At 44.2% G+C, this 13830-nt stretch overlaps 1 protein-coding gene across 3 annotated transcripts in view; it reads left to right on the forward strand.

Annotated features, from left to right (window-relative positions):
• SLC8A3 (solute carrier family 8 member A3) overlaps nt 1-13830 on the forward strand; it is a 149207-nt gene that overhangs the window by 49040 nt on the left and 86337 nt on the right. For all 3 annotated transcript variants that reach the window (XM_074824318.1, XM_074824319.1, XM_074824320.1), the window contains exon 2: nt 5417-7228. In XM_074824318.1, coding sequence (XP_074680419.1) covers nt 5417-7228 — 1812 coding nt within the window. The remainder of the gene's footprint in view (nt 1-5416; nt 7229-13830) is intronic.

Below are 13830 nucleotides of genomic sequence, written 5' to 3' on the forward strand. Positions count from 1 at the left end.
GTGCAATAACCCATGTAAAGTCAGCTTGGGGTCCTTGGTTGTGCTCATATCAGATGGGCATGTGCTATCAGAGTGTAAGGTCTGGTCTGTGTTTGGAAATTTGCATTTGTCTGGCAAAATGAATCTAATAACACTGCTCTGGCCTTTGGCTTGCAGGTAAATCCTGCCTTGCACTCTGGGTACTACTCTTGCAATGGTGAGCAAAGGGGTCAATAGTGTTTGAATGGAGACAATTGAAAAATACGCTTTGTATTAAATATTTTGTTGTGCTTTTATTTTGGGGGAGGGAAGAGTGTGAATTAGGTATAATACCTCTTCTGTTAAAACTCAGTTATTTGTGTTCTTTGGCAGAAAGGCTATAATTTCAATTTTTGCTGATGGTTATAAAAAAAATGTGTGCTCAATCAAAAAGCTTTTTTATGTGCTTTGAGCTGAGGAATGTGAGGCCCTGTTATTAAGCTGAACCTTATTTCTGTCTCCTCCAGCTTCGAAGTGGGGCTATAGGATGACACTAATAGCAGCGCTGTATCCGCTCTGTTCTGGGACAGATGCTTGTCAAGGAGACAAAACCCTTGATCTTGAGATATCTCTGTCTGGCCCTCGTGCAGTGCCCATGCCTGAATGCGGCTCACCACGCACTCAGATCTAATCAACAGCCTTTCCTGGCTAGTGTAGGGTCAGGGTCGAGAGAGGATATATGGCCACAGATGTACTCGTGTGTCTGATTTATTTGACGTCTGGGAGGGAGAGGGGAAGGAAAGGGAGGTGCCAGACAACCTAATGTTATTTGCAGGTCAAATCCAAAGTTTTTTATGATGATTTAAGGGGAATTTTGCCTAAATAACAAATTAATAGGGACTTAGAGGTTTGCCTTTGGTTTTGTATTTACTGAGCAGTGATCTTGGGAACTGGAGGTTACGTGTTAGCAGCCATCACTGTGTTATGTTGCCTCTTGATTTGATTTCTTGTTGTGAATGCTTCCTTGTGAAAATATCCTTGCCTTTAGAGTCATGTGAGCAGCTGTATACAAAAAGCTAAATTATAAGGGATTAGTATAGCCTTCACAGCTTTCTATCTCACTATAGGTCCACAGCAGACAAACCATCAGTCTTCTGAAACTCAGCTATTATAAAAGATGTAACGAGCTGGATAGTTGTCTGAAAGTCATTTTCAGTTGCAGGCTTAATTGTGACAAGTGTGGCCCATACTACCTTCTGGACTGTCTCCAGAAGCATTTCAAGAACTGATCTTTTTATTTATGGGTTCTATTTATGGATTTATGGATCACATGGCCATTGTCAACTCTTGCAGAAGGAGTTCCCCCTGCTAAAATAACTATTATGCACCTTCCCAGATCCTTGCTATTGAATGCTAGCTCATTCTGGTGCAGTGATGCTTACAGCATTTTGTCTCTCTTTTTTCATTGACTGAATGCTTTGAACTTATCCTAACAGATATCTGGTCCCCCCACTACCAATGCCCTTATTTACATGTATCCAATGTGATAGCAATAGCAGGGCAGAGAGCTGTGGGAGAAAATGATGTCTGATAGCAAAGAGGTAGTGGAAATTATGGTCCTCATGGTATGAAGCTGAAGATCACCCAATGCTAACTGACTTTCCACTGTTGCTGCAGCCTCCTGTTGCTTGCATCCTGCAGGGCCAGGGCAGTGACGCTGCTGGAATGACACCTGTCTGCACCAGATGTGGATGTGTTTTGTTGCACTGGCGTTGGAGGAGTGACACGGTGATGCCTCCTGGGTGACTAGCAGTGACTTAGGACTGTGCTACAAGCCCGCCTGGAGGCTTGGTCCTCAGAGCAGGACTCGCACTGAAGGGTGGCTCTTGTCACACTTAGCCCTGCTGAGATCAATGCTGCTACTTAGAGGAGAGGTAGGGGGATGTGTCTACTCCACTCTGGGCAGGCCAGAGCTATGTAGATCCCCTCCAGTGATTTCTGGACTGAGTTTAGTAGATATATGTGAGGGAAAACTTGTGCCTTATATAAGCAACCTTGCTGACCTAGAGCTACAGAGTCAGTTTTAACTCTTCTGTCCTCTGTCATCTGAATGTTAAAACTGTTACCCTAATGTTTTATTAGCAGCAGTTTTAAAATTTAGTAGTTTTATTCTATGTTGTAAAGCACTTTGCAGTAGTTCCCAAGGAGGGGAATGACAGTAAGAATGCTTCACTGTGGTTTTCAGATTGGTTAGGTTAATGCTTTTCATGTTAATGAACACATATTAAGAGCTTATTAGACAATGTATCTGTGGGCAAAGTTCCTGTTGATCCCACTGGGGAGTTTCATCTGTGTCAAAGAATTGCAGGATCAGGTCATTATTGTATCATATTAGAAAATGACTGTGACCTCCACTTAACGTTAAAATGTTTGTCAAAGCAAGTAGAAGCCAGTGAAGAAAAGTATTCACAAATTCTGAGATTTTAGTCTACAACCCATAGCCTGAATTTGGAGGTCCTAACACCTAAACAGAGGCTACCCTGGTAGAGGTTGTTTTTGAAATAATATATGATTAGTTTGAGGAGTAATAGTAAAATCACCCTCTGCTTAAAATCAAATTAAAAATTTGAGAAGGACTGGCAAGGTCCTGGAGTGTGTTGAGGAATGGTTAGCAATAGAAACCATCATGGCATTACAGAAGGTAGACAGATAATGTTAATTACAGAAGGTGGTTGTCCCACAGAGAGGGAGGTTGGTGGTAGCAGTGATTTATTTCAGAGGGCAATTTAGTCATTGTACTATTCCTAGACAAGGCTCTGAATTTAAGTGATACTTAGACTCTTAAGTAATTTTTGAAACCAAATTTAGGTGCTTGAGTCATATAGATGTTTTTGAAATTACTCCTGTCTTTCTGTCAGCCGTTTCTACATGGCTGATCTTGGAAGACACAGCACATACTGGCTGCTGTACAGTTAAGTAGGAGGTGAGAGCTGGAAGTGTCAAGAGGTTGGTGGATACCTGCCAGCAATTGCAGTATGGAAAAGGATGATCTGATGTGCCCAGGGTGTTTTTGGAGCTGCTGTGCTTGTGCAGTTGGGCCCTGTGTGCACCTTGAGTCAGAGGGACCTGCAGCGTGTCATCTTTATTGTGCATGTGCACACCTCCACCTTGCAGCCCAGAGATGTTGGGCTTGCTGCTCATAGTCACTCTGCGCATGTTCACTGGCCTTTTCTCAGGGATTTCCCAACATCCTGCAGAAATCTGGTAAAATACCATGCAGAGCGAGAGGAAAGGTGAAATGGAGTGTCAAACTGAACCCAAGTTATATGTGCTGGGTAGCTCAGTCCTCCCTGTCGCCCTGAACTATGCAGGCAGAGACTTCAAGGCTGGGGCTAGGGCTGGGGCTGGCTAACAGCCCTCACTGAGGCTGAGGTGCCTCTGATCCCCAACGACTCGGTCAGACACCAGGACTAGGGTAGGCAGGCAGAGAAGTAGGCATTGGAGAGAGAAGGTAAGTAGGCTAATGTGGCAGGATCTCGATCTTCTGAATTAGTCCAGGTAGCATGAAGAATTGTATTGTTTTTTTCATATCAACAGTGTCAGATATGGATTTGTGATCCTGATACTGCATAATCAATTATCTTCCCTCTGCTGTGCTTTGTCAGGAGCGGTTTTGTTCATTTGCAGTCCTTGTTCACGCTTTCCTTCCTGTTTTGCTTGTCTTTATAGATTTTTATCTGAAAGTTGAAAACATTTTTGTTGATATCAGGAAGATTGCACCCGCTTTTAGAAAGAAGCGAGCGACACAACATGATGATAAAATAGCCATTCGAGATGCATTTGTTAATGCTGATAGCATTAAAATGTTGCCTGGAATATTTACAGTGCAGGGGAGAGGGGAGGGACTTCCTCAAGTGTTTGGGGGCCACTCGATCTTTTTGAACTGCTGCCATCTGAAGGTTAGGCATCTGCGCTAAACTGGCTGACTGGGCACCCTCTCGAGACCATGGAGAGAGATGGGAAGGGACGAAATTCCTTCTGGAGATGTGTGTCTTAAATACATCTTTTGGATCAGAACAGGGTGGGACAGGAAGGATCATCCCCTGGAAGTGACTGTCTCTCCTCTGACTACAAAGAGAGCCCAAGTGAGTTCATTTGATTTACAGCCCAAGTTACAGTAGGGGAAATGAATCCCAGCCCTACTGATCTGGCAGTACAAACCTCAGTGAAAGTTAGTAGGAGTTAAGGCTCTTGAACCTTCCAAGTGCTCTAGATAATGTCGCTATTAAGTTTGATGTTTCCTGTGAGATACTTGGCTGTGTCTGTACTCACAAACATGATTTGTCAGCTAAGCCTGAGACCAAATTCTTCCAGAGGCCTGTTATAAAGGAAGGAGAATAGTGAGATCCATGACAATGTAAAAGGTTCAGAGTCCAATTTTAAGTGGTGCAAGCCCTACAGCAATGTAGTCCATAACTAACAGAAGGCATTATTGGGCAGTGATATGCCCAATCTACATGATACATCGATCAGCTCTTTTCTTTTGCATGGTATTTTAGGTTAGAGATTACTTTCATTTTAGAGGGTATTTGAAAATATATCAATTTCTTAGGGATGCAGTGTTGGTGGGTACATGCATTTTACTCTATATTCTGGGTTCATGAGCACAGCTTTTTCTAACTGTCGTGGTTTTGTAGGTTTCTTTGACCATTTAAAAGCAGGATTGTTGATGTAAAATGTGATTGTCCAGATCACAATGGAAAGGCTAGTGAAAAATGGCCTTTGGTGCTTTGCCAAGCACAGGAGTCTCTGCCCTATTTCTGGGCTGACATCTTTACCTCCTAACGTGGAGGCCCTGTGCTCCAGAAGCTTAGGGGAGCCCTAGGAAGCTCCTGGAGACTCTGCAACCTATTAAGAGGGGCTGGCTGTGGGGATAGTTTGACCACTAAGGTACTCCATAATTCATAACTGAATTATGTCCTACAAATGGACTTCATTTGGAGATTGCTCACTGGCCTTAAACGGTGCTTCTTGTGTTGCTAGTGATTCCTTGACTTGTCTTATCCCCTGGGTGATGAGACAGGGGAGCCATTAGATTTGCTTTCTTGTGCTAAGTTGAAGTGCTATGTGCTGGGGAACACCATGGCATCATTAGGTGAGTGGCAGCTGAGCACTCAGTACTCCTATTGCATGTGTTGTAGGTCAAGAGTGAGCTATTATATATATACACTTTTCCTCTGAGTTACTTTTCTAGCAATTGATCTTCATCTGCTGGGCATGTAAATGCTGCAGTTTGTTAGAGTCCCTGCTAAATACCTTCTTCAAAGTGACAGAGAGACAACCCATGCATCTCTACCAGTACTCTACAGTGGTGAGATACTGAAGTGCATTTGGGTAAATGTTGCATCTTCCTTTTCTCTCATGCTTCCCTCCCCCCTCTCTGTTTTGTTTGTTTCAGGTTCTCGGCCTTTTTGGATCTACACAGTGGAAGTTGCATCTTGTGTATGGCGTGGTTAAGCTTACAGCCTGTCACCTCGGCCTTCCTCCATTTTGGGCTGGTTACTTTTGTGCTGTTTTTGCATGGTTTGCAGGTGGATGCTGGCCTGACGGGAGACTCAACCAGTTCAGTACAAAACAGCTCGTGTTCAGGATCTTTTGACTGCAAGGAAGGTGTTATCCTGCCAATATGGTACCCAGAAAACCCATCCCTTGGGGACAAAATTGCCCGTGTTATCGTGTACTTTGTAGCACTGATCTACATGTTCCTTGGAGTCTCCATCATTGCAGATCGTTTCATGGCATCTATAGAGGTCATTACATCACAAGAGAAAGAAATCACAATTAAGAAACCCAATGGAGAGACCACAACGACCACCATTCGGATTTGGAATGAAACTGTTTCCAACTTGACCCTCATGGCTCTGGGCTCTTCTGCTCCTGAGATCCTTCTGTCTCTGATAGAAGTGTGTGGACATGGATTCATAGCTGGAGACCTGGGGCCGTCTACAATTGTTGGCAGCGCTGCATTCAATATGTTTATCATCATTGCCATCTGTGTCTATGTGATCCCTGATGGGGAAACCAGAAAGATAAAACACCTGAGGGTTTTCTTTGTCACAGCTGCGTGGAGCATCTTTGCTTACATCTGGTTGTACATGATCCTTGCTGTCTTCTCTCCAGGTGTGGTTCAGGTCTGGGAAGGTCTGCTCACACTTTTCTTCTTTCCACTTTGCGTCCTTCTGGCTTGGATAGCAGATAGACGTCTGCTTTTCTATAAGTATATGCACAAAAAGTACCGTACTGACAAGCACAGGGGCATTATCATAGAATCAGAAGGTGATCACCCAAAGGGAATTGAGATGGATGGCAAGATGATGAACTCCCACTTTCTAGATGGAAATTTAGTGACTGTGGAGGGGAAGGAGGTGGATGAATCTCGCAAAGAGATGATCCGGATCCTTAAGGACCTGAAGCAAAAGCACCCAGAAAAGGACTTGGACCAGCTGGTAGAGATGGCTAACTACTATGCCTTGTCTCATCAGCAAAAGAGCAGAGCCTTTTATCGCATTCAAGCTACCAGAATGATGACGGGAGCTGGCAATATTCTGAAGAAGCATGCAGCTGAGCAAGCCAAGAAGAGCACCAGCTTGCATGAGGTGCGGCCAGATGAACCTGAGGAATTCATCTCCAAAATTTATTTTGACCCGTGCTCCTACCAGTGTCTTGAGAACTGTGGTGCCGTTCTCCTGACGGTGGTGCGGAAAGGAGGGGATGTGTCCAAGACAATCTATGTAGACTATAAAACAGAGGATGGCTCTGCCAATGCTGGTGCTGACTATGAGTTCACAGAGGGGACTGTTGTCTTGAAATCAGGGGAGACCCAGAAGGAGTTCTCAGTGGGAATTATTGATGATGACATCTTTGAGGAAGACGAGCATTTCTTTGTGCGGCTCAGTAACATCCGTGTGGTGGAGAGCGAGGAACCTCCAGAGCTCAGTAACTCCCCATACCCAAAGGCCATCTTGGCTTCTCCTTGTGTGGCCACAGTGACTATACTGGATGATGACCATGCTGGCATCTTCACATTTGAGTGTGATGTTATACATGTCAGTGAAAGCATTGGTGTGATGGAAGTCAAAGTCCTAAGGACATCAGGTGCTCGGGGTACAGTCATAGTACCATTTAGGACAGTAGAAGGAACAGCAAAAGGAGGTGGAGAAGACTTTGAAGACACTTACGGGGAGCTGGAGTTCAAGAATGATGAAACCGTGTAAGTACCCTATTCGTTTCTGTTCCTGGGTCTAGTTTTGGTGTTTAACCCCACATTTTGCATCCATTACAGGTGAATGCTGACAAGGGACAGGCTCCTTTCTTCAGCTTTCCATCAGTTTCCCTACTTACCTCTTTCAGGCAAGAACCGACAGCAGGATTTAAGAGCTGAAAGCTCTTGTCCCTTCCCTCTTGGGGATGACAAAGTGAAGCTTATAAATACTGGGGGGGAAGGGGATAGGAGGAAAATATATAATTCTCTGAGGTCCTGTACTAAAGCTAAGGGTTAACAGAGAGTTAAGGCAGAGACAGAAGAAAAAGGACGAGCTTTTACCTGGCTGGGCAAATATGGGAAAGCCTCTTTTTGAACACCAGACTGAGCACACAGGAGTTTATTGCAATCCCTAGATGAAAAGTTTACAACAGTTATTCCCAGGCAAGCAAGAGCTGCTCAGTAGACATGGGGCTTTATTTTCACAGGAGCAACATATCATACCTGTGTCCCTAGGCTGCCTGTGCAACTTGCAGGTCCATGTGGCAGCTAATTCACAGCATAGGCACAGCTGCAAGCTGTTCTGCTGGACTTGTGAAATCCTTCCAGCCTTTATGTCCCTATGGTCTACCCATATTCCACGCATCACCTTCTCTATGATCTCCGTTTGTCTGTTCTTTTACTACCTGTGGTTCTTCCCCTTGTTAAATGCCATGGCAATTGGCAATGATGGTCTAAAGCAGTGCAGCTCACAGCCTGTCCATGTGGCTCCATGACCCAGTGTTTTCATACAGAATAAAGAAGGGAAGCAGAATAGTCTGCACCAGTCCTGTTAATTCAGCTCTTTTATTGCGGACAAAGTAGCTGATAGGAAGCTAGGAAGTAATAAAGACCAGAAAGGCGATAATGTCTAATTGCTCTAAGTACCTGCTGTTAACATTAGTGAGGAATGAGAAAAATCCCTTAGCTGAGTAGAGAGAGGGAGAGGGGTGTGAGCCTAGTGCTAAAACTCCCTAGTGTTAAGTGCCTAGGTTCCTCTTGTTAACACCTAATCACTTGAGCCATCAAAGGAAGAATTGTGCAGACTTGCAACTGCCATCAGAGAAAGGAAATCTTTGTGCCAAGCCTCTCAATACAGTACCAGAGAGGATGTTAATATATTAAATGCTACGGAGTAGGGATGCCCTAATTCAATAGCACCTTCTGCCTTAGCCCACTAAACCATTTAATCCAGATAATATCCACAGTCCTGATGCTTGATTATAAGTACATGTTCTTCCTATTAAAGGAAGAGAAGCCCCTCGTTGGCTGGCTTCAGCCACTATCAGAGATGGAAGAGGATCAATTGTCCTCATCTGGCCTTTCCAGGGAGATGGGCCATACAGGTTAGTTTCCTTAATTGAGCCGCAAGCTGATTTGTCCTAGTGAAAGCGAAGAAGAGTGTCAGATGCATGGTTATAGTCTCCTGTGAGTAGACTACCTAAAATATAATGGGTACTACCTTGTTTCATCCAGGTTTTGAAGAAGACCCATGAGTGAAAGGCCAGCAGGTTTGGGGTACTAGAGAATAAGCCCATGAGACATCTTACTCCAAACCATACCCTGTCTCTTTTATCTTCCAGCTGATGGAAGACTTCTTTTTGTCTTTGGAAAGTGTGACAGAAGGTCAGAGCATACCCACACAGTTGCTTCACTTGGGTTAAAACAAATCACATTCAGCAGGACAATGTGCATCCTTGTGGGACATACTCTAATGAAAATGAAAGCAGTCCAGAAAACAACAAGTATGTGTAGGTTACTTAATGCTGTGGTTTGTGACCCAGAGAAGATGCCATGGAGCACAGATGAGATGTTTGCAGGGTACTTAAAACTGTGCCCACATCTAATACATTAATGTGACTTGCACTTCTGCATCAGAAAACTGCTGGGAACAAAGCCTGCTAGCTACAGTGGCCATGGAGACTATGTGGCTAGCAGAGATGAATTTCTTTTGAAGATAGAATTAGTGTAGCTGGCTCAACGTAGCACTTAAATTAATAAGCCTAACAAGGAAGGAGATCATGCCAACTAGCAGGCTGCCTTTATTCACTCCCAGGTTTCATTTTAAATCTCCAGGTCTTCTGGGAAGTTTTGGGCTGGAAACATGTGAAGGTAGTTTTCAGTAATCAGCCCTTGGCCTTTAAATTCAGTGAACACAGGCTAGTTGCTGTGCTTTACCAGCTCTTCTCTAAGGTGCAGGTGGAAGTAGTGTAGAAAACTGGAAGTAGTAATGGGTGAGTTTAATCTCTTCTACCTATTTTGCTTTCCAAATTTGATGCAGAAAAATAATTTTGAGCAAATACTTAGGCTCCAAACAAACTTGAGGTGACTCAGGTCTGAATTGGGAGTTCAGACCCATAATGCTACTATTCCAACACTGTCTAGTTTTGGTCAGCCCAGTTTGGGAAGATGGGTGGAATAGTGTGTTTGGGACAGTTTTGCTGACCCAGAGGACAGTGTATGAGTTGACTGGTCATGGTATCACTTTGTATGAGGCTGTATGAAGACACTGGGTCACCAGATAGCCAGAGAGTTGCCTGGCTGAGTGTTTGAGGCTCTGTCTCTTAAATGCCTTGCCACCAAGGGGGATCCACCATGAGGTACTGACATCCCCTGTGCACTGAGGGGAGGACCAAAGGTCCGCAAAGCCTGGTGCAGAACGGAGGGAAAAGCAGGAAGACTAAGATGGTCAGTAGACAATGCTAAGGACAGGGGGGTCAGAAAGCAGTGGGAAGTTATGTGCTTCCCCACTTCAGCCTACTGATTGGGCCCTTGCTTAGGAAAGGTGAAACTTGGGTTCTAGTTTCCATGCTGGTGTAGCTGCTGCTCATGGATGAAGTCCTGCCTACCTCACTGTTTTAACCTTGTCATTCTCCTCATGGAGTCTCTTTGAAAACATTTTTGACTCACAGAGGAAGGAAATGAATTAACAGCATCTTGCAAACGCTAAGACAGTGCCAAGCTTTGCTGTGGCTGTGCATGTATGCTAAAGATCTGCAGAACTGCAGCCACAAAGAAGCACCAATCGGTGTAAACTGGAGGAGAGTAAAAGCTCAGGTTCATGCTCTCAGCTTGTTCTCTAACACATGAGTAAAAAAGCTTCAACTTGCGTCTGCAGCGGCAGGCAATCCGTAAGTAGTTTGTACATCTGCCTCCTTAAGTGTAGCAATGGCTAGATTAATCTGAGGGGCACTGGATTACACAGCATCCTTGAGATTAAACTATAGGAGAGGTGTTGCCATCTACCAAATCCCTAGGGCTAAGGATAAGCACTTGCCCTGAAAACTAAACGGAGAAGTCATCTTCACTTAAATATAACAAGATGGAATAAACTATTTCAGGGTTGGTTTTAAGAGGCTTTCCCTAAAATATGTGGGACTAAAAAAAGCTGAGTTGATGCAAATGTTACAGAATGAGAGGGAAAGGGATCCTGCCACCGGGTCTTGCTTATTGCCTCTGTGATTCTTTCTAGACTAACATGGTCAAAGTTTCCTTACTCACTTCTGGGTGGGAGCACAAGAGAAAGCAGGCTGAGATGAAGAGGCTTGAAACAATGCTGCTATTACTGAAATATGGTCTCGTGCAGTGTGTGTGTGTATGGATGTGTATGGGTGTTGGATAGCTATAAATCAAGCCATATAATCTTCAATGCTGTCATCTGTTGAGAAGGGAATTGATCAGGTCTCAAATATTAGATTATGCTGCCTCTCTTTCAATACATTTGTTATTTCTGAACTCCTGCTCCAGTGAGGGTTGGATATGACCTCAGCAGCTGAAGCAGAATCCTAGCTCTCTTGTTGACTAAAAGGAAACTCTCAAAAATCAAGTCCAAAACTTAGATTTTTTTTTTTTTTGAAAGATGATGGAATGCTTTTCTATTAAATGGTATGGAAATAAATGTTAGGTTCTTGGAGGTATGAAAGTGTAGAAGAATGATTGACCCAGCTGCTTTATCATGTCCACGCAATAAAGAAATCATTAAGAGCCAGCAGCAAAAAATGAATTGGGTTTTAAGGAATTTTCTTTTTGCATAATATAAGGAACTCCCAGGAAGTCATTAAATTTAATTTAAATTTTCTCTGTTTAAATTGCTTAAAACTGCTTAAATTCATATGGAAATTTGTCTAGGTCTTGCTTTGGAAAGTTTGGGAAGATACACAAGTTGCCGGTAACTAACTGATATGCCAGCTAGAAGATAAAGTGACAAGTTCTGCTGTGGCCATATCACTTGCAGCAGCTATACTGAGTTAAGGTTTAGGCCAAGAGATCTACTTTGTTACTTGCGTTTGTTGCTGATTGCTCAGTTATACTTGCAGGAGCTGAAGTCTACTAGAAGAGTAGCCATCTGCCCTGAGTCCATAGTTCTCGGAGTATGGCCTGTGGCTCAGGAAGGAACAGGGTGTTGAGAGATGCTGTGGTGAATTTGCAGGCCAGGTAAATGGCCTGCAAAGTCAGCATGGCCGAACTTTGGTAACATGGAAACCTACAGTTGCTTTTCTATGTGTGTGTTAGGCAGACCTCTCAGTAACAGAAGGGCTGCCTCCTCCATTTGTAGAGACTGCTGGAGACAAATATTAAGCCTGCCTCGATAAGCAGTGAGATTTTTTTTTTTTATTTTCACCTTTAGGGGAGGACTTTGTGTGCAAGTTGCACGTTGTCTCTTTTTGTCTGCTTCTCCCCAGAGAAGCCCCCAGGCTGCTGTGTGCATGGCTGTGACTGTTCCACAGAGTCACCATGAGCCTTGGGCTGTCTCAGTGTGGGCTTAACTAGTGGGGCTGGTCATCCAAAGTGCTGCTGTGACACCGAGCAGTGGAAAACTACATGCATTTCTTTTTGTTGGGGGCTTTGGGCATTTTCGGCCAGGGGGTGCTCATGGAGTATGCGTGTATGTATGCATGTGAAGGCCAGATCTGTGCCAGAGGTGGTCCTGTCTGGGTCAAGCTCAGGTTGGTGCTGGTTAACAACTGCCTCAGGCAGCCACCATGTGCTACTGCTACCGCCCTCTCTCCTGTGTGTTGTGCCACCCTTATTTGGTGGGAAGGTCAGTATTCCTTCCTCCTCCTTTTCCTCTCCTGTCCACCCACACTTGGACACCTCGGTGGGCCCTAACCCCTTGCTTATGGTCCTGCCATGGTGGCTGTTAGCCTTCCCCAGTAGATCTGGTGAAGGTGATAGTGGAGAAGGTGAATGGTGGTTTTCTGGTTGAAGGATGTCATACTGAGGTTTGGTGTAATTAATTGCCCTTCCCTTTTGCCATTCAGTGCTTGAGGAAACTGTCAACTTAATTTTTTAATTTGGTCACCTATGCAGTCATGGCTGTGGCATTTTGAGGGGAATGCTCTTAATGGTATTTAGCTATTTTGCCTGGTGTTTCTTCAGTAGTTCTCATAGCACTTTGCAAAGGAGATGGAAGGACATTATTCCCACTTTGCAGATGGGGGGAAAAATTACAGAGAAAGTGAATTCTCTTCCCTCTGGATTACCCAGCAGATCAGAGGCAAAGACAGGAATAAAACTGATCTCCCTGAATGGCTGGCCTGTGCTCTATCCAGAAGAATGTCTGTGTACATCAAGCTTGTAATTTTCTTTTACTCAGGACCACAGTGAATTTATGCAGATTCACTGACCTCTCCCCAGCTATTGCAAATCACATTGGTACAGGTATAGGCAGCAGCTGCAATTTCACTATTCCCCCAAGCTGTCAACAGTAACTGTGGTTTGGGATGCTCACTTTCCTAAATTAAATTTTGGTCACATGACATGGAGGTGTGCTGCATCTGCAGACCTTGGTGATGACTCCAATTAATGACCGAGGTCATAACAAAATTAATCTGGTAATCTAGTCTGAACTGTTGTTCAACAGCTGTCATACACCATGCACTGATCCTAAGGCTCTGGACTCTGAGGAGAACAACCCTCAAAACTTAAGAGTAATCAGTGGGACTCCAGGCAATGAGAATTTGCTGTGTGAGGCTGACAGTTTTATTCTCTCAGGACATGCTTCCTTCCCGTTAGAGCCTTCTTGAAATTGAGCTGGAGATTGAATCCTCTAAACTCTTCTCCAGTTTGTTTCCATCAGTGGGTAAGATCCTTCTGGCTTTCTCTTCCTACACCTTCACATAAATTAGAAGTTCTTGATACCTATTTTAATTTTGATTAAGGGAAAACAGCAGCTGTCCTCCAGTTAAAAAAAAACCCCCACCTTTCCCCCACTATGTTGCCGGTGGTGAAAGACTTCTTGCTGTGTATTTGCTTCTTGCTGTGAAATTCTCATGTCGGTGTTCTTAACAGTACCAGTTTCTAATTTAACTGAAGTCCTTTACACATACACGCATACTCTGAGTTTCTGCTGTAGTCCCACTGTGAGGTCTCGGCGGTGTGACCTGCAGGGAATTAGCGTGAGGTGTCAGGGGACTGTTCCTGGAGTGTATGTTAAATCAGCCTGCAGAAATGTGAGACGATGGTACCATCCTGGGAAGAAGAGAAGCCCTGAGTTGACCTTTACCTTCCCAGATAGTCTTGTTGGCAGGTGTTGGGGGGACATATTTGCCATCTGTCCATAAAGAAGGACA

The sequence above is a fragment of the Strix aluco genome, chromosome 4 (genome assembly GCF_031877795.1).
Source record: "Strix aluco isolate bStrAlu1 chromosome 4, bStrAlu1.hap1, whole genome shotgun sequence".
NCBI lineage: Eukaryota > Metazoa > Chordata > Aves > Strigiformes > Strigidae > Strix > Strix aluco.